The sequence below is a fragment of the Rhinatrema bivittatum genome, chromosome 13 (genome assembly GCF_901001135.1).
Source record: "Rhinatrema bivittatum chromosome 13, aRhiBiv1.1, whole genome shotgun sequence".
Taxonomy (NCBI): Eukaryota; Metazoa; Chordata; class Amphibia; order Gymnophiona; family Rhinatrematidae; genus Rhinatrema; species Rhinatrema bivittatum.
The window spans coordinates 20,724,313-20,750,742 of NC_042627.1; the positions used below are offsets into that span (position 1 = coordinate 20,724,313).

General features: G+C 39.9%; 1 protein-coding gene across 3 annotated transcripts in view; it reads right to left on the reverse strand.

The window, feature by feature from the left end:
• Window positions 1-1,006: 1,006 nt before the first annotated feature.
• Window positions 1,007-26,430, reverse strand: part of BBS4 (Bardet-Biedl syndrome 4) — a 48,929-nt gene continuing 23,505 nt past the window's right edge. The window contains exons 6-16 of one of the 3 annotated variants that reach the window (XM_029575808.1): window positions 26,041-26,113; window positions 23,452-23,505; window positions 19,181-19,308; window positions 17,885-17,939; window positions 17,036-17,104; window positions 12,964-13,116; window positions 12,042-12,213; window positions 11,425-11,494; window positions 10,890-11,031; window positions 2,612-2,810; window positions 1,007-2,272 (exon numbers count right to left, since the gene is read on the reverse strand). In XM_029575808.1, coding sequence (XP_029431668.1) covers window positions 2,124-2,272; window positions 2,612-2,810; window positions 10,890-11,031; window positions 11,425-11,494; window positions 12,042-12,213; window positions 12,964-13,116; window positions 17,036-17,104; window positions 17,885-17,939; window positions 19,181-19,308; window positions 23,452-23,505; window positions 26,041-26,113 — 1,264 coding nt within the window. In that variant the 3' untranslated portion in view covers window positions 1,007-2,123. Of the gene's footprint in view, window positions 2,273-2,611; window positions 3,710-10,889; window positions 11,032-11,424; window positions 11,495-12,041; window positions 12,214-12,963; window positions 13,117-17,035; window positions 17,105-17,884; window positions 17,940-19,180; window positions 19,309-23,451; window positions 23,506-26,040; window positions 26,114-26,430 lie in introns of those variants that run through there. The other 2 variants (XM_029575810.1, XM_029575809.1) reach the window with 2 other exon arrangements.

The following is a 26,430-nucleotide window of genomic DNA, read 5'->3' on the forward strand; positions in this document are numbered from 1 at the left end:
AAAGTAACAGTGATGGATACAAATGGTCAAGCACATAAATCATTCTACAGGTTACATACTATAAAGAACCCCTAGAAAGGCCTTAACGGCAGGAGAAGAGACCTGAGATTTAGTAGGCTCTGTGGCATCACATTAGGCAGGTTCTAAATTGAGAGACCGGGTATACTCGCTGCCACTCATCTGCAGCCATCTATGTCTCTATTTCAAAGTTTAGCTCGTCTTCTGCTGGGACACTTCAAGGGAACACTGCGTGCTACAATAAACCATCACATTTGAACCAGTATTGAAGTTAATGCATGAGCATGCTAAGAAGGGGCTGTGCCGATGCCATTTTTCAGATGAAGTCAAATTAGGGCCCTGTTTCTTCTACAGCTATTCAAAATTGCATGGCATTTTATTTCAAAAGTAGAGAGGCTAATCCTGGTGTTTTGGCTGTTACAACACTGATTGTATAAAATGATCTGCTGAACTTCTACTGTGTAAAGAGGATAATTTGTTTGAGAAAAACAGTTCTTCGTCTGTGTGCTTAGGGTTGCCTACTGGCTTCAGATTTTCAAGACAGGCTGATCCAGTCCGGGTTTTACTCTATTGCCTGCATGGACTTGTAGTCTTACTTTTTCTAGGGAAATCAATATGGACACCAGAAGAAGTCCATATAGGCAGTGATGGCAAAACCAGGACTACAGCAACATGTTGAGAAAATCTGGAGCCAGTTGGCAACCTTAATGTGTGCTCCCCTTCCCACATTAAAACTTTTATAGGGCTTTGACTGACAGTCACACAGCTAACCAAAAAAACTGAACATAAATTTGCAAATCCCTGCACACTGGAACAGATTGTAATCAAATATATTCTTCTGCTATCTAGATGCTTTTCAATGGCATATTTATTATAAATTGTCAACTACAAGTTTCTTATGAGACTACAGAAACATGACAGTCTTGTGGTGTGGAATCATTGATGTTGGAGTTAGACATAATCACATTTAACAAAGCTAGAGTGCATACCTCATTAAAAAAATCTTTTAATATTGCACCATATTACAATCTATAAAAGCAGCATTAATTTTGTAAAGCATTATAAAAATAGTCTGCATATCTACATTCTCTGTCCCACTAATGGCAAATGGTAGCACCCTGCAATGCCCCATCCTTTTTGTACATTGATTGTCCTAACTTTGACCTGCTGCCTGGAAAACAGAACTCTGGTCACCAAGAATGCAGCATTCCACATTAGCTCCTATTCTGCCAATAGATGGGTATTAGTGCTACTTAGAAACTTTACATTGTAATATTTAAAATACTGTTATAGAAATTAAATATTTAGAATTTCAATATTTTACATATTTTAAGAAAAGAAAGGTCAAGTAGTTTTGCAAGATAAAGGCTGCTAAGAAACAGCATCCTCTCTTGCTTTCAGTAAATGTTCCAGTGCTAAAGTGATCAGAAAATTCATGAAGCCACCAGTCATATCTGCAGTACAAGGGCTATCTACATTATTCACACGAGTTGGTAGGTCAAGATCAAAATTGCTGTGTGTTTTTTCACTTCACCATTGCTCACTCTCAGATGTAGCAATCTTTTTTTTGGTTTTTTTTTCCAATCACTGCATAGAGCTGTTTGTAAGCACAGAAGCTGACCAACCAGTGCACACTGCTGTGTTAAGCTGCTAGGGAGCCGTTTTGTGCTGAAAGCTTTGAAAGCAATTCAGTTAGCTTGCATTCTGCTACTTCAACTAGTTTCCAAACCTGCTTAATGGAAAGTATAAAATAATCCAGCTAACCACTGTTTCAACAAAGTTGTTTCAAGCACACATTGCCAAATGTCGACTCAATTTGACCAGTTTTGGTTCTCCTCCTCGCTGTGCTTGATTCAAGTTTCAGGCACAAAGTTCACAACAGCGCTGCTGGGCGAGTGCCGTCATGGCTGGACTTGCCACTGGTGTGCGTTGTGAGACTCTTTTTCCTCTTCTTACACTGCAGTCTTCTAATCCCCTTTTTCCTTTATAGAAATGTTTATCTCAAGTATAGTGAGAGTGACTAGTAGGTTGCTTGCGAAAAGACATGGCTACTGAGGTCTGCTTCTTCAAAAACTGACTGGTGCCTTTTGTTTCAGCCAGATGCTTTATTCTGAAGCCAGCTCGCTTTTGTTTCTGTCCTTGCATCTTTCCTGGTCCGGGACCTCTGATGAATTTGCTGTGGCCTCATCTGGACCTGGTTCAGGTTCCAGAGGCAGGGAGGGTGGCTTTGAGAACTGAGAGAGCCCTCCAACACCTAAAGAGAAACAAAAAAAGGTCTTTGCACAAGATTCCATACACAGTACTCACTGCCTTTTGTTCATACCTTGGCACCAGGAGTTTGGATTGGAGACCAAGTGAATCGAAACACTTTCAACTTATCTATCCCTATGAGTGGTGCCTCATGACCTTTCTTTACTGAGGGTGCAAAAAATTACTTCCTATTAATCCTAACTAAAATATATTGAAAGGAAGTCTGTGTCTGACCCTCTTGTTCCCTCCTGCACTACAAGATATTGAATATCCCTCCCCTTCTTTGTCACTGCTCAACTCGCTTAGCTGCTGCTGATCTGCACCAAGCATATAAATCTTTTACCTGTGGCGAGCTGCATGCTTTTTCTGTAGCCCGCAGCTGAAGACATGGCTTGGCCAAGTGCTTGATTGGAACCCAGGGGCTGTTGGATGCTAGGAGTAGGGGTCCGTTGCTTTGTCTTAGAATCCTTAGGTGGCTTTGTCCACACCAGGTTCTCCCCCACTTGTAAAGCAGCTCCCATTTTCTGAGCCATGTCTACCATCTTCTCATAGATCACATGCAAGGGTATATAGATAAGCTCTTATAAGAGAGAGAATATCTTGAGAAGTTCTTAGTAACAGCAAATTGTAGTACAGTATAGCACTGATGTAACATTTATTGTTCTATTTATCAAACCCATTCAAGTGGAAAAATCTCAATGACATATCCCATAATAAATGATAAAAATTGGTCAACACAATCTATGCTTTTTCTTAGATATGCTATTTGAACTGTATATGGTGCCCATATATTCTGTATCGTACCATATGGTGATGTGCGAAATTAGTCTTTAATTATAAGGAATTAAACAAGTTTGGCTCAGCTCTCCTCCAGGAGCTGCAGGTGCCATTTCAGCAGTCCAAGTAGCAGGTTGTCTGTTCTAGATGTTAAGCCAATCTGCTTGGCTGGTCTATCGACCATACATACTGACAACAGTGTATGAAATTTTCAATCATTTCATTATTTGTTAGACTTATAACTTGCCTAACAAATGCTCTAGGTGAGGCATAATCATAAAAAAATATATAAAATACACATCTATACAAGTTAAATCATCATATTATAGAACACACACATGACAGTCCTCATCAGTATCCTCCCATCAGTCAGCAACTCTTCCTTTGAACCAACCACCAAACAATCCTAACCAACACCTCTAAAAGCCTTCTGAAAGAGATGAGTCTTTACTAATTTCCTAAAAGACATATACTTAATTGCCCCTTCAAGAATACATTGTTCCAAAGTGAAAATTACTTATCTGTAGTGAGTGTCTTCCAAGGACAGCAGGATGCAAGTCCTCATTGGTAGGCGATGTCAGACATTGACTTCTCAGCTTCTAGAGTTTTTAGAAGCTCTAAGCATGTGCAGGATTTTCCCACATCTCGCAGGTCTCACACAATTCTTTAATTAAGATACATAAAAAAAAGCCAACTCCAAAAGAAGACAGGTGGATTCTGTGACAGCTTATATCCTGAAGTCCTTGAAGAACACTTACTACAAGTAACTTGTTTTCTCCAAGGACAAACAGGGTGTTTCACACAAGAGAGGAAGCCCTAGTTACAAGTTGCCTTTAAAAAAAAAAAAAAAAAAAATGTGTTTTGCTGGCAACACGCCATTTTTAAGCAGTGTTTTTATTTTTTTAGAAGTCAACCTGGCAATAAAAAGAATGGACCCTGGGGAAATGGAGTTGCATTCTAAACCTTTCAGGACAAATTACCCAAACTTACTGTTGTAGTGGGAGGCCCAATACAAACAGTAATGAGATGTTAATGTGTGGATTGAACTCCATGTCGCAGGTTTGGAAATCTGGAAAAACGGAGTAAGGAGATCAAATTTGCAGATGACACAAATTGTTCAAAGTAGTTAAATCACAAGTCAATTGTGAGGAATTGCAAGAAGACCTTGCAAGACTGGGTGACTAAATGGCAGATTCATTTAATACGGACAAGTGTAAAGTGATGCATATAAGGAAGAGTAATCCAAACTATAGTTACATGATGCTGGGTTCTGTATTAGATGTCAACACCCAGGAAAAGGATCTTGGTGTTACAGTGGACAATATTTTGAAATCCTCAGCTCAATGGACAGTGGAAGTCAAAAATCAAATAGAATGTTATGTATTATAAGGAAAAGAATGAAAAATAAAAAAAATAGAAGATGATACCTCTATATCGATCCATAATTCAATCGTACTGTGAGCCGTTCTGGTCACCTCACCTGAAAAAAGATATAGTAGAACTTAAAGGTGCAGAGAAGTGCAACCAAAGGGAATGGAACAGCTTCCCTATGAGGAAAGACTAAACAAATTAGGGCTCTTCAGCCTGGAGAAGAAACGGCAGAGAGCAGGTATGATAGAGGTCTATAGATAGGGAATGGTTATGAGCCCTTTCCAATAGTACCAGGACTAGGAGACATTCCATGAAGCTAATGAATAGCAGTTTTAAAACAAATTGACAAAATTATTTTTTCACCCAACAAACAAACTGTGGAATTTGTTGCTAGAGGATATAGTGAAGGCAGTTAGAGTAGCTGGGTTTAAAAAGGGTTTAGACAAGTTCTTGGAGGAAACGTCCATAAATCATCATTACTCTAGTAGACTTGAGAAAGCCACTGCTAATTCTAGTTATGAGCAAGAAGGATAGGACTTATTCTGTGAGATCCTATTGGGTACTTGTGATCTGGATTAGCCATTGTTGAAGACAGGATGCTGGGCTTGATGGACCTTTGGACTGACCCAGTATAGCATTTCTTCTGTTTTTATCTCTTCCATGGAGACTGATGCTGCCATAACTCTATGAGCCTTGACATGCCCTTCTAGAGTCAAGCCTGCCAAAATCTAACAGAAAGAGATGTTATATGATATCCAATTAGACAGTGATTATTTGGCTATGGCAATTCCAGGTCTATTTGGGTCAAAAAGCTGGGTGGACTTTCTAAGGGCTTTAGTCCTCTTCAGATAGAAACTCTCTTACATTCCAAACTGTGTAAGACTATTCACCTTTGGGAAAAAATACTGGAAAAATGATCAACTGGCTAAGGTGGAATTCTAACATTACTTTAGGAAGAAACTTAGAATGTGTGAACAAAACTATTCTATTATGAAAAACATTGTTTAAACTGGATAAGTCACTAGGTTCTGGAGCTTATGGACTGCATGCCGAAGCGACACCAAAGATATGACTCTCCAAGGTCAAGTATTTCAGGAATCTAATGACTCAAAAGGAGCTTTCATCAGCTGAGAGAGTATCATATTAAGGTTCCAAGACACAATTGGAATCTGACAACTGAAGACTGTATAGAGATGGTTTTACCTTCTACAAGGCAGTAAGTGCCAATTGCATGGAGGTGAATCCTAAAAGAGTTAGTTTTAAGATAACTCTGAAAAACATGGAAGATATTCAAGCAGTTTTTGTGTGGATCAGGAGAAAAGACCTAGGGCCTTTCCCTTACACTAGAAAGCTTTGAAAAGCTACAAGGATCTGAGACATTCAGCAGATCAAGTACAACCCAACATTCAGGCTGTGAGGGCTAGGGACCTGATGTTGGAAAGGAGAAACATTCTTGTATGATGAGTGTGGATTACTTTGTTGGCTAACTGATCTAAACACATGGGGGTAACATGCACTGAACAGCAGTTACTACCCTTAACAGAGCACATGGGGGTAAACCTGCATGGAGTGGCAGTTACTACCATAAGCAAATTGCTGGGCAGACTGGATGGACCATTTGGTCTTTATCTGCCATCATAATTTTAGAACATTCAGAATTTCCCTTCAGTCCAGGAAACATATCTAATGAAGTTTTTCTTGCGCAGACAAAGAAGACCTTGGGTGTGTAGTCCCTCACATGATCTCCCCATCCGAGGATGGATACATCATAGTTAGGACAATTTTTATGGGAAGAATTTGGAAGAGAATTCCTTTTTTGAGTTTTGATTGGATTAGCTACCAGACAGAGAATCCCTCACCTGTTGGGTGACTTGGATTCTGTCTCAGAGTTCTTGAGTAGCTTGGAATCACTGTGATAAGTCTACTTAAGCTCATCTCATGCAGAGGCATGCCAAGGGTATTGTATGTACTATTGAGGCCATTAGGCCCAACATTCCCCATGCTGATAGCTGTTAATTCATTTCTTCTATAGTGAACATTATAATGACTACCCCTTTTTGTGAAAGAAAAGTCTTTGCCAAAGTCATGTCTAGCAGAGCTCCTGTGACAGACTGATGGGATCTGGGATAATTTATGGAGAGCCCTAGCAACTACAGCACCCAAATGGTTTAGTGAATTGCTTCATTTGCACCTTTCTGAGAAGTGACTAGGCCAATTATCCAGATAGGAAAACATATGCATCCTCTGTATGCATAGATGCGCCTTCTAGACATTTGGTGAACTTGTAGTGTGGATGCTAAGCCAAAAGGCAGGACATTGTAATGGTGGCAATTCTTCCCTATTACAAATCTAAGAAACTTCTTGTGACTAGGGTGTATCTCTCTGTGGATATATGTATCCTTTAAATGGAGGGAGCATAGTCAGCCCCTTTTTGAAAAAATAGAATCAGAATGCCCAGGGAAACCTTCACAAATTTTTCTTTTACTAAGTACTTGTTCAATGCCCTTAGATCTAGGATGGGATGGAATGCTCTTTACTTTAGAATCAGGAAATACTTGGAGTAAAATTTCCACTGATTTTCTCCTGTTGGGACATGTTCAACTGCTTTGCTGTCCAAGAGGGAGGAGATCTCCTTTAGCAATAGCGATATCAAGAGATGTAGTGGTAGACTCTTAAGAACATGCCATACTGGGTCAGATCAAGGGTCCATCAAGCCCAGCATCCTGTTTCTAACAGTGGCCAATCCAGGCCATAAGAACCTGGCAGGTACCCAAAAACTAAGTCTATTCCATGTTACTGTTGCTAGTAATAGGAGTGGCTATTTTCTAAGTCAACTTAATTAATAGCAGGTAATGGACTTCTCCTCCAAGAACTTATCCAATTCTTTTTTAAACACAGCTACAATAACTGCACTAACCACATCCTCTGGCAACAAGTTGTGCACTGAGTAAAAAAGAACTTTCTCCGATTAGTTTTAAATGTGCCACATGCTAACTTAATGGAGTGCCCCCTAGTCTATTACCTGAAAGAGTAAATAACAGATTCACATTTACCTGTTCTAGACCTCTCATGATTTTAAACACCTCTATCATATCCCCCCTCAGCCATCTCTTCTCCAAGCTGAACAGTCCTAACCTCTTTAGTTTTTCCTCATAGGGGAGCTGTCACCCTTCTCTGTACCTTCTCCATCGCAATTATATCTTTTTTTAGATGCGGTGACCAGAATTGTACAAGGTATTCAAGGTGCGGTCTCACCAAGGAGCGATACAGAGGCATTATGACATTTTCTGTTTTATCCACCATTCCCTTTCTAATAATTCCCAACATTGTTTGCTTTTTTGACTACCACAGCACACTGAACTGATGATTTCAATGTGTTATCCACTATGACGCCTAGATCTCTTTCTTGGGTTGTAGCTCCTAATATGAAACCTAACATTGTGTAACTATAGCATGGGTTATTTTTCCCTATATGCATCTCCTTGCACTTATCCACATTAAATTTAATCTGCCATTTGGATGGCCAATTTCTGAGTCTCACAAGGTCTTCCTGCAATTTAAAACAATCTGCTTGTGTTTTAACTACTCTGGACAATTTTGTATCATCTGCAACTTTGATTACCTCACTCATCGTATTTCTTTCCAGATCATTTATAAATATTTTGAAAAGTACAGGTCCCAATACAGATCCCTGAGGCACTCTACTGCCCATTCCCTTCCTCTGAGAAAATTGTCCATTTAATCCTACTCTCTGTTTCCTGTCTTTTAGCCAGTTTGTAATCCATGAAAGGACATCACCACCTAGCCCATGGCTTTTTACTTTTCCTAGAAGCCTCTCATGAGGAACTTTGTCAAACGCCTTCTGAAAATCTTGGTGGGCAATCTGGTAGAATTTCCAAAAGATGAAGTCTTTACCCATTCCAAATTAGGGAGTTTATCAGAGGCTGCACTGGACCAATGGTTTATGTAAAATTTTAGCCTTCCCCCAACACAGAAGTTTTCCAGAACGAGCACTGGGATACAGGTTATGTTTTTCTGGATCCAGTCAATACCAAATCCCAGGCTTTGGTTGGGTAGCAGTCTGATTTCTGGTTCCTCTACTGTCCAGGTTGAAAGCAAGGAATCTGTTGATGGCAACTAGGGGACAGAGGATAACGCCTCTTCAGAGACTGGAGTGTCTCCTAAGCACCCCCACTTGTATACCTCCTGAATTATATAGAGAACAGGTCAATATTGATTGTAGAGTGTGGTCTTTTATTTGATCCATTGCTTCCTTGACTTTATCGCTGAAGAGTTGGTCTCCCTTATAGGCACATTGGTAAGCTTGTCTTGCACATCTAAGGTACAAAGCTTGTAGCTAAGAGAATCTGTGAGCACTGATTCACATGGCAAAGGTTCTTGATGCTGCCTTGACAACTTTGTAGGTTGAAGAAACTAAGTGTTTGCCAACTCCTAATCCTTGTACACTAGTGGTCTTAGGTCATCAGATGCCTTTTGAAAAATACTATCCAAGACAGCCCTTTCTCTAGAAAGTTCCACAAGTACTGACTCATAAAGAGCTGGATAGGATGTTATGAAGGGACATGAGCACAGCAGTCAGATAACACTTTTTCCCCCAAGAGTATGAGAACTTTTCCTAGGGGCTACAGAGAAGTGTGTTCTGGACTTCTTTAGCTTTCTTGAGAGCTGATTTGACTTCTACAGACTTATGTGGAAGCTGTTTGTTTAATCCAGGTGTTTTCTGAACACGATAAATCCCATTAGCTTTCTTGTTAACTGGATATGCAGATTAGGGGGGGGGGGGAGCATCTCCCACATTTTCATCTGTGTTTCCTTAAAGATATTATGGAAGGGTATTGCCATGATTTCCTTTGCAGGATTGCTAAACAGGCGTATATCCAACATCGAGATCTTTCTCGAAATCAAATGGAATGTCCTTATACCTTTCTTTCATAAAATATGAGAAAGTGAGGTCCTCAGGTGGGGACCTTTTGCTTTTCTTTGGACAAGAGGGGTCAGAGGGGAGACCTTTCTGTTCAGACAAATCCTTAGAACCATAATCAACTCCAGAAATGCTCAGAGACTGAATCCAATAGATGGATTGGTGATATGGATTAAGTGTGCACCTGTCTCTCTGCCAGCACTTGTGAAAGGACCTGAGCTGGTAGGAAGGAGGCCCACTGACCTCAACATCCCAGTGATTTGGAAAAGTGGCTTCTGGAAATCATCATCCCACACATGAAGCATATCAAGATGACATGGTCGCATCCAAGACAGGGCACACATCTGTCATGAAGTCTGTGACCAACATCCTGTGGCTGCACTAGGAGAAGCTGTTAGTTTTCTTTAGTTTGGTGGACATCTGATGAAAAATAGCTGATATGAAATAAAATTACTTGCTCTTTAAATTAAAAATGACCCAACCGATGCAATAGGCGGGTCCCTGCACAATGCTCATGAAATAGAACAGTCTTGTACATGCTCACTAGTGCTTCTGAAAGCTCTAGAAACTGAAGTTGATGCTTCCTGCTAGGGCCCTGTCTGATGACATCACTCACTTGGGAGGACTAACATCCTGCTTGTCCTTGGAGAATCTATCTTAAATATTTTAAAGGATGTTCCTCAAGCCCAGCCCTCTGTGATAATTTTAACGTATGACTTCCAGATATCCAGGCCCATTCCCATACTATCTTGAATGCCAGACAGAGGACCTTGAACTGGACTTTATACTCATCTCGCAACATTTTAACTTAGCCAATATTGGCATCATTCTTTGCTTCATTCGAACAGCTATCAAAAACTGTGCATCTTAATTCTGTACAAGCTGTACACTGTGTATATAGCTTTTCAGAAGACTGGTAAGTAAAGCATTGTAAAAATCTAATATAGATAAAACTATAGTATAAATCACCTTGATAAAATCAGCTTTGTCCAGCATAGATCATAACAAACACATTCAGTGGAAATAGAAATAACAAGGATAGATAAAGGCAAAAATCTGCCCCACATAGTCTATGCTGTATCTGTTTTCTGGATTTAAAAAATTGTAGCACAGTCCCCTGAGGCATATAAAAAGTACCCAATTCAGGTTCCCCTAGTCTATCCACCCTTAATATCTTTATTTTAGTACAATCTGTTTTAATCTATTTTCCATCAGCCCATGTTGGACAGCTACCATGCACCTTGATAAGTTTTCTAACACGTCTGTCTGTCTACCACTACTTACAATGATACTGACAGCAAAGAACATATATTAGTTCCCACATAAAGTGCTGTTTTACTTTTGGATATTCTGAAATCAAAATAATTAAATCTTAACATATCTATCCACATTTAGGAACTTTGTCACAAGATGGTTTTTATCTTCTACCTGTGATTCTTATGCAATAAGAGCCCTGGCTATAGCAGTCCCGTAACACGTCTGGCTTTGTGATCTGGACTGAGAAGTGAAGCTACTCTCATTACAATTATACCTCTGGGTCAAATTCAGCAGTGCTGCTCTCCTTCAGCTTGTTGACCTTCTTTTCCATCTCATGGTACTGGCACAAAGCCCCCTTCTTATCTCCCTGGTTATACAGCAGGACAGCAAAGTTCAAATTAACCAGTGGGTTACACCTGTAGGATATATCATAACACCACACCGTAGATTATATTAATTGTAAATGTTGCCCAAGAAGTTCTCTATGTAACATAAAACTATATCATCAATTCCTCTGTTTTCTTTTAAATGTTTCATTTAAAAGTATTACTGCTAAGAGTGACGCAAAAACAATTATTTCAATGCATAGGTCAGCTAAAACTCCAAATCGACAGCAGAGAATGAAACCTAAGCACTATAGGACTAGCAAGATTCCCTCTTGCCTAGTATTGCAGGACATCTAGAGTCTTCTCCTTTACCCAACTCAACAGGCACAATTGCTTTATAGTGCCACATATAACTCATTTTAATAAGCTTCAGTGCCTTACATTATATAACCTATGAAATTAAGCAATATTTTTGGAACTTACAGGTCAAAAGTCACAGCCTGCTCGTAGGATCGTTTTGCATTCTCAGGGTCTTCCAGGTTTGTCAGGGCAACTGCACCAAGGGACAACAAATACAAATTATAGAACATTAAGCTCTTTATGAGTTTTTCCTAATTCTTAGGAACTAAACAATCTCCCTAGCATATAAAGTGACACCTTTCTACTATTGTCACTCTTCCTTCCACTAAAAGCACAGTGCAGATTTGTTGCCCTTCTCCACTGCATTGCTCGCCTTTCTCTAGCTGGGTCTCAAACATATACAAAATTTCTTACCTTAGTCATATCCACATCTCAGGTGTTCCTCATCTAATCATATAAACATTTTGGATTTCTAATTCAGTTTTATAACTGCAGCACCCAAAACAAGGCCTTGGAAAACTAGTGAGTACGAGTTGGAATAATGCCTAGAAATAAGTGTGTGAACGTATCAGAGTGTATGAGCATGTACGTAAGTACACATACCCTGTTCTTGACAGGTGCACGTGAAGCTTTTCCACCATAGATTATAGGGTGATGGGCACAGTATCTCTGTACAAATTTACTCAAGTCTATAGCTGTACATAAGAGTGTATATGCCTTCCTTGTGCACTGGTCTTTACCTGCTAGAAGCATGTAGAGCTCTCCCATCTTGGGCTGAAGATTGATGGCAGCACTAAGGAAATGGAAAGCAGATGCATACTGCTGCATGGTCAGGTGAACCAACCCCAGATTATAGAGAATCTTCCAGTCAAAAGGAGCCAGGTAATTGGCTCGCTTCAGGCAGCTGATTGCCTGGCAAAAGCATGAGGATGTCATCAAATGAAAATGGAGAGAGAGAGAGAGAAGATTTTTAGGAGATAAATAAACAGAGTATGTATGAAGGTGTCTACTGCAGGGCCATCAGAAAGAGCAGGTGAGGCAAGCAACTGCTTTGGGGACAAACACACCTGAGGGAAGGGGGCACTAGCGCACCATACTGCCCACTGCAGTTCCAAATTTAAGCTCTTGCGCAGGTGCTACTATATGGCTGTAATCTGAGGGAGACTGCATTCCTGTGGCAGGTACCATCTCCTGGACTGCCTGGATTACTGACTAGTCCTGCAGTGGGCCTGGACTACTGCCATAGCACCTCTCAGTCAAAGTTACTCAAAAGGGTGATTTTCTTAAAAAAAAAATGTAAGAAATAGAAAGTGGGCACTTAAAATGAAAAACCCTAAACTAAAAGATGTTATCCTGGTAAGTAAGTAAGTAAGTAAGTAAATAAATAAATAAAAATATGTATGTGTGTGTGTATATATATGTGTATATATATATATATATAAAAATAACTTACTTGTATATATCCTGTGTCAAACTATATACAATTTTTCATAAGCAAATTTGAACAATTTAGAAAAATAAAGAAAAGGCTATCCATTTGTATAACAATCTTCCAGTTTTATAAACTTATAGTGACCTATTTTCAAATATTTTCTACCTTAAGTACAGATTGGAAGGAACGCTATGAAGGTAGATGAAGAAGCAAGTGTGAAAATGACTTACTGCTACATATTTCTTCTTGCCAAAGAAGCACATTCCTATGTTGTTCCAGAGTGGGGAGCTCTCAGGCATGGTACAGGCTGCTACCCTGTACTTGGTAAGGGCCACATCAAAATCCCCATGGGTCTGCATCATGCTGCCTGCAGCCAGGATTGCCTTCAAAACAGCAGAAGCAGTGTCATGCAGTCTATATCATCAATGACAGAATTAACTGCAATAATGGAATTAACTAACAATGGGTCTATCTGGTAGGCTATTACTCTTTATGTTCAACTGGGTTGGGTAGCAGCCAGGAAAGGTCATGGGGACCTAGTAGGTCGGATGTTTGGATAATAGCTATGCTTATATTGGTATTTATGTAGATTATTACAAAGCTTTGTAATTAGACATTGGAAATGAACTAAACAGAAGATCCTGTATGCCCAGCAATGGAGGAAGATGATAAAAGCCATATTAGTGGAGAAGTGATATCTTACAAGCAGTTATGCTCTTGGATGGGCAGCTAGCATATATCCATGGCAGTACAGATGAGAATAATTGGGTTGACATCATGGGTCATCGGATTTTTCTATCATCATCTACTGTGCTACTAACCTTCAACTTCCTCACACAGAATAAAATATATTCTAAGACATTTAAACAGTAATTAAATGGTTACATTTTTATTCCACACAAAGAAAGGAACAAGAATGGTCTTCAATTGTGAAAGCTGAATCAAGGTCATAATGGGTTTGAAACAGCACTAATTTGCCTGCTATTGTAGGATATGATACCTTAACCTTGTGGCATTACTACGAATAGTACAATTTCACCTACTACCTCAAGATGCAGGAGTATGCTCATTATAGTCACACTAAATCTCAGTCCAAGAGTTCCTAAGTTATTCTAATGACATTAGTTTAGCCATTACTGGGAAGGAGGAAATCTGAAGGTTTTTTAAAATTTCATTCTGCAAAAGCAATTTGTTTCTTTTATATATCTTACTGGAGGTATCACACTACAAAGCAGGAAAAGGGTAGTGATGCATGAGTCAAATATTTGCATGTCAAGCCCCCAAATAGCACACATTTCATTGGTTAAATGAAAGGCAGCTCACTGGCCCAGCAGCCATCTTTGGAAGATCCTTCAGTCTGCACAACAGTGACTACATTGCCTATTCCGTGGGGTACAATCAGTGTGAAACTGCTTTACAAGCAACTGGAAACTGGTTATTCAACTCTGATAAACCAGTCCAGCTCCTTGTGTGCATAACATTTCATGCAGACAGGTAGACTGTGTCGACAGGGAATGTCAGGGTTACAAAATGGTAAATTACTTTCCCCAAGGTCAAGCAGAATAAAGTCAATCACTCAAGTGAGTGATGTCATCCTGCAGTACTGGGTTTTCTGAGCATACGTAGGACTCATGCCACATGAATCTCCTCAGTCTTTTTCATTCATTCATGAAGATGGACATATCTACTTTTATTTATTTTTTAATAAGAAGAGGACCCTAGCTGAAGATAGGGGAGGAAGGAGAGGGGGTGATCACAGATCAAATTTGCAGTCCAAATCCAGTAAACTGGAAGCCTCATACTCTAGGGATATGCTCAAATGAGGAAGGGAATACAAAGCTTCTCTGGAGCCACCCTCTAAACCTTCAGGTTTTGTTTTCAGCCTAAGCCAGGCCTCAGTTCACAGTACTAGATATACTCCTACTATCTGCCAAAGATGGAGAATCCTGGCAGGATAAGGTCAGCTCTGCAGCCTATATGGTGTGACGTTAGCAAGCCTATTAGTCTGTGTCCATCTGCTGGTGGGTGGACAGAACCCATGATTCTGGTCTAGTCTAGCTGGCTGAAGAGGAAACATAAGCATTGCAAAGAGCAAGCCAATACCTCCATGGGGTAACTGCATTGATGACCTTATAATTATGATATTAAAAGGGAAATTCAGAACCCAGGAACAATAAGACATTTGAAGTCAGAATGATCAAACCCTTCAAGACTAACAAAAAAGGTCTTAGACTTTTTTTTTAACTCACTACCAGACATAATTTAGTCTCTTATCATTAACATATCAATCCCCCATCTTCTTCTCCTTTTCCCTTCCAATTGTCATCACTATTGTAATGTAATATATGATTTACTGGGCAGATTGCATTTATTTATTTTAGCATTTTTATATACCGACATCCGTTTGCACATCGCATCGGTTTACATAAAACCGAAACAGCGTCGCCGTAACAACAGGCATAGCCTTTACAAAGAACAAAAAACTGTAACAACAGGCTGAATACAGATTAACTAGGTACAATATTTTGAAGTACAGATTAACAAGGTACAATGTTTTAGAAGGGATATCTCGGAAAAGGATTTAACAGTATTTAAAGGGAGAAGCTCGGTTATTAAATTAACAATAAGCTAGAGGACAAGGCCAGGAAAAACTGGATATACAGGCAATTATTTACAAAAAATTCAAAAGTACCTGGTATCAATATCATGTAGAACTACTCTCAGCATTTATTCACATTGGCGGGAGGTTTAATAATGAGTATTTGGGGGAAAGGCCTGTAGAAACAGCCAAGTTTTTAGGTTTTGTTTTTTTTTTAATTTAGGGGTGGAGGTTTCAGTACGTAAGTCAGGAGGCATGGAGTTCCATAGGGTGGGGCCAGCCAGAGAAAATGCTCTTTTTATTGTGGAGGTGAGTTTGGTGGATTTGATCGAAGGGGGGCAAGAGCGTTCCTTGATGGGTGGAACGAGTAGATCTTGTGGAGGTACGTGGTATGAGAGGAGGGTTGATCCAGTGGGTGTTCTCATTGATGATGCATTATGAAGGATAAGGTTTTGTATAGGATTCTTGATTTAATTGGTAGCCAATGTAGCTCTATAAGTGTTGGCGTAATATGGTCTCTCTTTTTAGAATTTGTAAGGATGCGTGCTGAGGCATTCTGTAAGAGTTGTAAAGGTTTGGTATAGGTAGCAGGGAGGCCAAGGAGTAGGGCATTACAATAGTCTATTTTTGAAAAAATAATAGACTGTAAAATGGTGCGAAAGTCTGTGAAGTATAGCAGTGGTCTGAGTTTTTTTAACGTTTGCAGCTTGAAGTAGCAGTCACCGAGGATAGATTTTATAAAGGGTGAGCTGGTTGTCAATCATAACACCCAGGCTTCGAGTGCGAGTGAGGAAGGTAGTGGATGAGTAGATTGCATGTGCCATTTTGGTCGTTATCTGCTGTCATTTACTATGTTTAGGGACCTTCATTTTCAATTTTTGTTTTATTTTCTCTAGGAATTTATTAGTGTTTATTAGAACAAGAACAAATATAATATTTATCTGGAAAAAAAAAAAAAAAAAGGCAAGCATTTTTTTCTACTGAGTTTTCCCATTTTTTGTTGTTGTAACAAACACTGATAAATTCCCAGGAAAATAAAATAAAACTAAAAAAAGTCCCTATTTTACTTCATTGTCTGCTCTGACCTGCTTGTTCTATCTTGACCTGAGAAAGGGTGTGTCAGCTCTCAAAAGCTAGTCAAGAAATGTATTAAATTAGTCCAATAAAAAAGTATCACCTTATATGATTTTTTTTATTATTTCAAAAGAGTTGAGGTAATGTCAGAGATCAAATGGGGTCTATGGCACTGGCTTATGGTTCTTATCTGCCATCATATTCTCTATTTCTATATTATAAATAAAATACATGTAGTTTTTTTTTTATAAATACAAGTTCATTATTAAGACTTGTATTCATTATTCAAAAATCACGTTCTGAAATCCATTTCTGGAGATACCTGCATAAACTAGTCAGCCATTCCTTGTGACTACTGCTTTGCCATTATTTCTTTTCAAAATACAATCTTGTAATTTTGGGGGTTCCAGTACAACTGTAACCTCTTCACCAGTCTCATCAGGCCTGATGAGACTGCTTAGCTTAGGAATGCAGGACTATCAATACCATCTCACTTGAGGGTTTCATGAATACATCTCAGTCTTCTGCTAGCTGTCAAATGATGACGGGGAGAGCCAACTTACATTCTACAATGGACTTAGGGACATACTGAAACTGTTCCAATATGAAAAGTTCAATCATCTTCCTACCTTATAGTTGCTGGGGTCATATGTAAGAGCATTCCCGAGGTGTTCAAAAGCCTTCTGAAAAACACCCAGCTTAAAGCAAAATGACAATATATGAGAGGAAAGTCTCCTAGGTAGAATCCAAAGAATCATTTTAAAGAGAAAACAGACATGACTTCTACAATGTGCACCTTCAATAATTGCAAATGTCTTTTGTTTACACTAGATAGAGAAATATTGCCTCACGTCCTCTGATTAGTAAAATGTATTAGAACTTATATTCAATAATGTAAAAGTAAAGCATAAAGGGAGCAGTTAGAGAATGGTCTGATTGAAGCTGTAATTATAACTATGAAGAGAAAGAACAGTAGCTTAAGTAAGCAGTTAAATTATCTTTAAATCTGTTTATTAAATTTTTTTCAAATAAAAACTACAATCAATACCTGGCTCACCAGGCATGCACAAAATTGTAGAGCAAAGATTCAACATTTAACACCCAACAATACCAGCAGACCCTCCCCCATCCTCCTATCCCTACAATAGTTAACTAGATAAATGAGGTAAATTTGAGCATTCAACCAACTGTAATATCAGTAAGCATTTAAAACCATACTTTTGGTTCGTGTTGGCAAAAAGTCAACATAAGGTAACCATATGTCCAATGTTTCTTTTTTCCTTTAGGGACTGCTTCTCTTCTTGTGGTTAAATTATAACCAGTTTTCATTTTTCAATATGTGATATTACACATAATTTTTATCTAATCTAGCTGACTCAGAGAGGTTTGTTAACAGCAACGTCAGTGAGTTTTCTTTTGTCTAATTTCAGTATACGTACACTGAAGCAGCAACTTTATTTTAGGAATCTTTTACTTACCTGTAAGTAGAGTAATCCCAGGGTTGTTAGCAGCTCTGTGTTTTCTGGTGAGAATCTGAAATGTAAAATGTTGTTTTACAGTTTCCTAACAGCAGAGGTTTCTAATAGTACAATGCAGTGTTGTGGACTGTAACAAACACTAAATACCGGAAGCTTAAAGAAAGTATTTAGATCTGGGGATAGGGAAATACCTATAGTACCTGAATGTAATCTGCTTTAAAGTGCCAAAAAGCAGAATATAAATCAAATAATTAAATTAAATTAAATAAATACAGCATGGGATATCCCAGGAGAGTGTGAGATTGCTTCTAAATTGTCTTGCTAGTAGTCTTAGAAAACATTGTTGACACAATAGATTAAGTAGGTCACACCTCCAATTTAGAAATCAATGAGCCAGTTTGTTTGCATAACATTTTCCTAATTGGTTGGCATTATAATTTTACCTCAAATATGTTAATAGGATTGATTTCTTATAAGTCATGTGATTTCTTATAAATTGAGCCCATAAGGCAAGAATGAAACTTAAGGCAGACCCTTCCTTCACATACCTTTTGACTTTTGGCATACATTCTAGCATTTCAATACTCTTGGATAGTTTTTACAAATCTGATCAGTGTTCACAGTGCAGTAATAATAGCTTCATAGGAAAACATTTTCAAAGCATCCCTACAGCAGGAATGGGAGACATTTCTAAACAGCATAAAGGAAACATAGTATACCTCTATTTCCCTTTTTAAAATTCAGCTGCTGCTTATAAGGCTTTAAGTAATATTTCTTTCTCCCCCAGCAACAGTAGGAGCAACCCTTAGTTTTCCATCAACCCAGAACTAGAGATTTTACTTTCACAGCACCCCCAAACTCAGGCTCTCAAGACCTGATGCCATGCTTCCTACCCATCAAGGTTCTCCTTTCTCCCCTGCCAGCGATAAACATGTCCTCTGTTGGGCATCAGATGTGCTTTGGTTACTTTCACTGTATATGAGGAAAGAGTGCTTCATATAGCTTATTTGTCTATATCTGTAATATGCATTGTTTTGACTTGGAATGATACATGAATGACTATAATCCCAGTTTTAATGTTTCCAGTTCTTCCCTAGCTCACCTCTTAACATTGGATTCCTATTGTCTTATAATGTTAATGGAACCTCTTGGTGGATTTAGAGACCTGTTCATAATGGCTTTCCATCTGTACTTTGTTCTTTTGAACCATTAGAAGAGCTCTGTCCTCATTCACATTTTAATGTATATGTGTTTCTCACTACCCTAAGCACTAGCGATGTCAGTAAGTCTCCTTACTCCACGGCTTTTTTGTACACCTCGATGGCCTTGTCCGTGTCCTTCTCCAACAGGTGAATCTTGCCAAGCATCATGAAGGTCAGGTCATGTCGGTTCAGTTGTAGGGCAGAGTTCAACTGCTCCTTCGCCTGGAAAACAAATTCAATAGAGAGCCGTGGAAATCTACCCTACTGCCAAGGCTACTTAGACAACAAATAACCTGTCCTGGTTTACAAGGGGCTAGAGATAATATAATGAAGTTCCAAAATACGGCATCAAGTGTGCCAGGACAAAAAGGAGAAGGTAAGTCTGCTTATCTGTAAACAGTGCTCTTCGTAGACACCAGGATGAATTAGCCATTATATCAGCACCAATATGGACCCAGCTTTCCTGAGTATGTTCAGGAGTTCCTGTGTGTATGCGCACAGTGCCTCAGGAGTCCCTCAGTCTTTTCCAGAGCTTAAGCTTTAGCAGATGGGTATCAAGAAAGACTAATTCATCCTGATATCTACAGAGAACCATATTTACAGGTAAGTAAGCTTGCTTTCTCCATCTACAAGCAGGTATGAATTAGCCATAAAGCATGGGGAGTCTTAAGATGAAAGTTGCAAAGCAGAGACTACCCATCAAGTAGAGATTGGACTACTGGATGAAAATGCTGTGCAGATCTGCTTTCCTAAAGTTACTGTTTCCTCCTTAATCAGTCACCATCTCTGGAACTTTTTCACTGAAAAGGTTGTCCACATACAAGGAACATCTGTGAAATGATCACACACATCAACTCGAAGTTCCCTTGCCCACAACCATGTGAGTCTTTGGGCCTCTTAGGAAGCCACCAAAGTCCAGCCTGCAGTATCAAAAGCTCTATATACAGAACGGATAAGGTGCTTCTCATGTTCTTCCACGTCTTCCGCTACTCCATGGAAGACTTCCTGTTCTAGGTCTGATGAGACCATCAAGGATTTTAGCATCTGGACACATTCATGCAATACTGCACCATGCAGAACTGGTAAAACGCAATCTGGGCATTCTGCATGGAATGATCACAAGTGTGCTTAACATGCTTCAATGCTGAATCTAGAACCACGGAGTGGTGCAGCAATGGGATCATCCCAAATCCCAGGGCAGCCCGCATTTTATATTGCATTGGAAAGCACAATGAAGGCATTTGTCACATCCTCATCTGTAGGTCCTGTAGAAGTTTGTGAAGAAGGATAGCCATAGAATACACTGGTTCAAGAAACTGAAGGAGCATGAAGATGTCTGTTTTCAGTTCCCTTTCTGACAGAAACTTTGTCAGATTATCTAAGAACTTGGAGTAGCAAAGATCCTCTGGAGGGGAGGTATGCTGCAGCAAGTCTGGAAGGGATCGGATGGAATCCCCGTGGAGTCCTCCTCATCTCCTGTCCATGGGGAACACTTGGCCACTACCCAGATAATGAAGGCAGGACTGAGGAGGAGTCCCCTGCTTGTCCCTAGTGGAAACATCCGGGAAAAACTCAAGAGTGAACAAAGCCTACCCTTTGATTTGTGAAGGGACTTCCATGGAAGAGGAGAATTCGCCACCTCATTGTGAGGATTTACTCCCAACACTGGAAGCTCTTGCAGCAAAGCTTGCACCATTGTGGAACTTGCAGCAGCCCTGCTATGTAGGAAAATTTCCTTGATCTTGAGGCTCTAGTCTCCCTCAACTGCCTTCAAGCTTAAGGAAGCCAAAATATTCTTCACTAGCTCCAATAACTGGGCTCTCACTAGATAGGGGAACCTTCTAAGCTAGAGTTAAATCCAGATCAGCTCATCATTACTCTGGATTGCCATAGCCACTTCTGCTGTAATGATAGCTGGCTCTGAAATGCTCCACACTGGTTGCATCAACAATTCCCATAAACTAGTCCACACTATAGAAAGTGCCAATAGCTTTTTCAGAAACATGACATCTACTGCGGGACTCTTAGAGCAGAGTGCTTCGGTGTGTATGTCTAACATAACTGATGGTGCTGCGACCTGCTGCGCTGAATGTACTGACTGTGCCTTGGAATGCGAGCTCCATGCCAATGCCATGAACAGTGCCCTGGCTGGCCCCAGTCCAGGTAAAACAGATTGCTTAGTGTCATGGGGATCTTGCACACAATAAAGAGAGATGGCACCTGTGCTAATGAGATTATGTTCCACCTTGGTGTCAAAGTGGGGTCTGCTCCAGGACAGCCCTGTACTGACAGAATCAATCATCTCTTTGGCTCCAAGTGGGGATAGTTCTGAAAGAGGTACCCCTGCCATTTTGGCATTTTTCTCTGTCTCCTCCAGTTCCATTCTCTATCCCTGACCTAAGGCAGATCCAAATGTTAGAGCCATAGTGGGAAGGAGCCTTCACGTGCTTGTGGGATGAAAAGGAGGACACTTCTCGCCTTGATATCTTGTGCCAGGAACCTAATAATGTATTGCTCCGATGAAGAGCAGTTCAATGGCTTGGCCTTGCACTGAGGCTGGAGCTCTTATCCACCGGTGCCCTCCTTAGGGCCTTCATCTTCCAGGCGCAGTACTACTGTAACCTAGGGGACATATAACCCCAGTTATAGCATTTGGAGGCATTTCTGTCCAGGCTCAAGCATCAGAAGTAGATGGAATGTATATCTTTGATGAACATTCAGCACCCACAGATTGCAGGTCTTAAACTTGCTTACCACAGGCTTTTTGGCCTTGGATAATGAGGCAGATAGGGGAACTAGGCCACGAAAAGCTTGAAAAAAATTCAAAAGAAAGACTGGGTTAAGTCCATGCATAGCTCAGTTGAAGAAAGACTAAAGAGCTCATGCTGCAGCTTGCACATGTGGAAATTACCATTAATGCTCAGTAAAGTCTTTGTGAGCTCTAACAGCTGGGTCTGTGTCGGTGCCATCTGATGATGTACTCCACACATAATGGCTAATTCATGCATGCTTGTCGACTGAGAAACTTAACTATGTAATAAATTCTTTTCCATGACATTGATACATTAATTCTCTCTCTTACTGTTTTGTTCAACTTCCTCTGCTCAAGGCCTCCAGATAAAGCATTCAATATTATATTAAAGACATTTTTTTAAAGCATTGGGATAATATGCACATGTAACTCATTGTTACTAACCCTTTTGGTATAATATAGTTATTCCAAACAGAAAACAAATTTGTCCACCCTAAGGGAACTGGGCATGTTCCTACGGAGATGTTAAGATAGTAAAAAGAAGGAGAATGAGGAAGCTGCAGCTGATGTTATCAGTGAAATGGCAGTTGTGTTTACTAACCCAGCAATCTGGTAGTGCTTCCAACTGCTCCAAAAGGGGATAATGCACAACATTATGAGAAATTCCAAGTGGGAAAAATCTCTGCTGAAAATATTTCATGTGAGGACTAAGACGATTGAAAGGGAGTCAATAATGTGAATTGACTCTTGGACAGTTCTGTTATACCTGGTACGTTGCGCAGATTTATTATAAAGTTGAGATCATGAATGGGATAGTAAAACTTCATAATATCTGAGTCAAAAACTAATTAATTAACATCTGCTTTGAGTGTCAAGGAATGTCAGAGTTTTAACATCTTGCCATAATGCCAAATAAATTCAGCAAGTTGGAAACAATTCAACTGGTGTGGATATTGGCTTTCACCGAGAACAGCAACAATACACAAAGCAAATTTGCTTCTAAAACCCCTTATGAAAAGAAAATATCCTTGTAAATTCTGATAGGCTTTAGTATGACTGAAAGAAGAGTTTAATCCTATTGTAGAAGAAGTGGCATGGCAGTTATAACCCTAAAGAGAAGGCAGGGGGGTAACCAGCACAGAGCAACTGTAACAACCCTAAAATACCTTGCAGGAATTTTGCTGGGTGCAGACAGAAAAGATAGATACTAAAATACTGAAAAGCTTGGGATTTCAGGAAAATGCAGAACTATACATGACAAAAGGGCTGAAGGCTTAGAGAGTGACATCTTTGTTCTAACCTTGACCTATGGCCAGTTATTAAACTGGATGAGTTCTAAAGATGCAGAATTTTGTGGAGAAGAAACACCCATTTCTTCCCTCTCCCCAGTGCACCAAAGAACAAATGTATGACCAAGGTTAAGTAGTGCTGCTGTGTGTGCCCACGTGTAGGTTTATATATTTCTCTTTTATTACTTTTTTTAAAGACACATTTATACACACACACACACACACACACACACATATATACACACACACTCTCTGATGCACATCAGAGAATCTTAAGAAAAACTGTGAAAGCTCATTTTCATTTTTAAAAGATTACCAAATTACCTTGTTGAAGTCCTTTAAGTACAAATAGCAAACCCCAAGGTTATGGCAAATCTCCTGTATATGAAAGAGAAAGAAAACTGAGCATGTCATGTTTAGCCTTCACCATTCACCAATTCTAAACAACAGAAATGAATAGCGAATAGATCTGAATGGGAAAAAGCTGAAATGTGCAAGGGTTCTGCCCTCATTGAGCTCTTCCCAGCATAACAGACCTGTTTTGAAGGAACAAGTCTTACAATCCTTGGCCAATAACCAAGGATCCCTTCACTGAGAAAATAGACCAGTTCCACTAGCTGAGCAAGCTTTCTCATTTCTTTATTCATGAAACAACTTCTCAGCAGGTCTCATGATAAAAATATATGTGAAAAAAAATCTTATTGTTGCTAGAACTCAAATACTGAGTGGTATATTTTCATTACTAGTCAAATGAATGTTGTCACTGCTCTCATTTACTGAAGTAGTCCAATACAGTTTCAACTATAGCCATCTCAAAGGGGCAGCGTTTCTAAAAAAGTATTGTGTGTGTGTGTGACCATTGTGCTTTTGTTGTGTTTTTTTGCTGAATGTTATCAATTGTTTTATTGTGTATGTTATTGTGTTCATTGCCCAGGGTTATAGTATAAGCAATAAATAAATAAATGGGTTTGTTTTGCACACACCTGGACAAGAATAGCCTCACTTACAAGCCAGAGTAAGTTGGGAATGTTCTTAATTTCTCAAATTTAATGCCAAGGATCTTAATACTTGCATTGTGCCAAAGAGCTTCTTTCTGGAGTTCATAGTGTATAATATGTATAGGTAACATATTAATTTGTGCTTGGAAGTTCCTTTTAATCAGGCCCATGGCATCCAATACAATTGGGACTATTTCCGTATCTTTCTACTACATTTTCTTGGTCTCTGATTGCATCTCTTAGTACCTCAGGATCTTCTCTCTCTTAACAGATCCACAGAATAGTTACTTTTACTGACACTTAATACTGTCGTTGCATTTTTCTCCTAGTGGGAGTTTTGGAAAAAAGAGCTCCTGGTTGAAGAGGAGTAAGCAAGAAGCTCTCCAGAGCCAGAGAAACTGCTGAGAGGAAAAAAAAAAAATAAAGACAGCTTCCTTCATGGCATTATAACACTGCTGTAAAGAAAGGCCCAAAGGGAGGAGGGTTCCTGTCCTAAGAGCTGATCTTTGTTTGGGAGGTCATGTACTGCTGCTGAAAGTGGCTGAGAGTTTTTTTTTTGCTGATTTGGACTTTGTGTTGTTTGGTGCACTAGCAATTAGTGTCTCGTTAATTGTTGGACTCTGTTTTATTTGCCATCAAAGAATTATTTTTGAACGACAGTCCTGGAGTCTTGTGGGGTGTACCTGGTCTAGGAAGATGAGTAGAAGAGCTTCAGTGAGTAAAAACCATAAAGGCCTTGAACAGTTAAATCTTTTTTTCACCCTGTACAGGAATCCCAGGAGATCATGGGTCTTGCGCTAGGCCTTAAACCTCCCTGTGAGTTCCTGTGCCCAGGACCAGATTGGGACAGGGGCTACACTTCTGGCTAGTTCCCACTGGCTCTCTCCATTGGAAACAGCAGCTCACAGAGGAAGAAAATACAGCTCCTTTAAATTGTTTTCAGTGCTTTCTTAAATTGGAAATCGTTTTTGCAACAAATTCTAAATACTGTTTTTAGGTACTGTAGAGTGCTACACTCTAGGAGAAGGAGGGATGCAGATCATGCACACATCGAAGTCCTGTGAGCCACACCCCTTGTTGCAGGCAGAAAATTCAGTGCTAGATTTTGCAGGCAGTTCTGCTTAACGGCAAATCTCCACCAATAAGATGTCTCGGGTGTCTATGTGTGCCTTTTCTATATCATCCAGTTTGTATTCACTTAGGGGCGGATTTTAAAAGGCTCGCGTGCCGGCGCGCCTATTTTGCATAGGCCGCCGGCACGCGTAAAGCCCCGGGACGCGCGTAAGTCCCAGGGCTTTCGAAAAGGGGCGGGAGGGGGCGTGTCCGGGGGGCATTCCCGAAACGACGCGGCATTTCGGGGGCGGGCCTGGGGGCGTGGTCGAGGCCTCTGGACCAGCCCCCAGGACTGGAGGATGGAGTGGGGCTGCCGGCCGGCAGGCGTAACTTTGCCGACAAAGGTAGGGGAAGGGAGGGGAAGGTGAAGGAAAGTTCCCTCCGAGGCCGCTCCGAAATCGGAGCGGCCTTGGAGGGAACAGGCAGCGCGCGCTGGGCTCGGCGCGCGCAGGTTGCACAAATGTGCACCCCCTTGCGCGCGCCGACCCCGGATTTTATAAGATACACGCGGCTACGCGCGTATCTTATAAAATCCAGCGTACTTTTGTGCGCGAACAAAAGTACGCGATCGTATATTTTTTAAATAGCTTTAAATACCCTTAGCTGGCTGGTATTGAAAAAAAAATGCCATTTTATTTATGTATTTATTTTTTATGTATTCAATTCTAAGCAGTAAAATGTACTAAAATACTTAGGATGCTTCTTTCTTTCTCAGCTCCTCAAAGAATAACCCTGTGGTTTGCATGTTATTGCAGTCAGAGGAGTTATTAACTGAAGGTCACTTTAAACAAAGACTACTTACCCAGTCCTTCTGGTTGAGTCTTGCTGCTTCATTATAAACTTCTATTGCAGCTTTATGCTTCCCCAGCAGAAACCTACAAAACCAAACAGTTCTCTCAGGAAAAAAAAAAAAAAAGAAGAATCTGAGACAGTTTTGCTTGCTCAATTCAGAATCAAGAACGATGTTTCCTTCTTCAGTTTGCACAAAGGAGCAACTTGTGACCTTGGGCAAGTCACTTTACCCTCTGCTGCCTCAGGTACAAATTTACAGGCTCATTTATCAAATTGCGTTATGGCGTTTTCACATTCAACTTTTAAATATTGCTGCATTTATTTTTTATGGTGGTACGATGGAACCAATCAATTATATATTGTTTATTTTTATTTATTTATTTTTATAAGTTTTTGATTA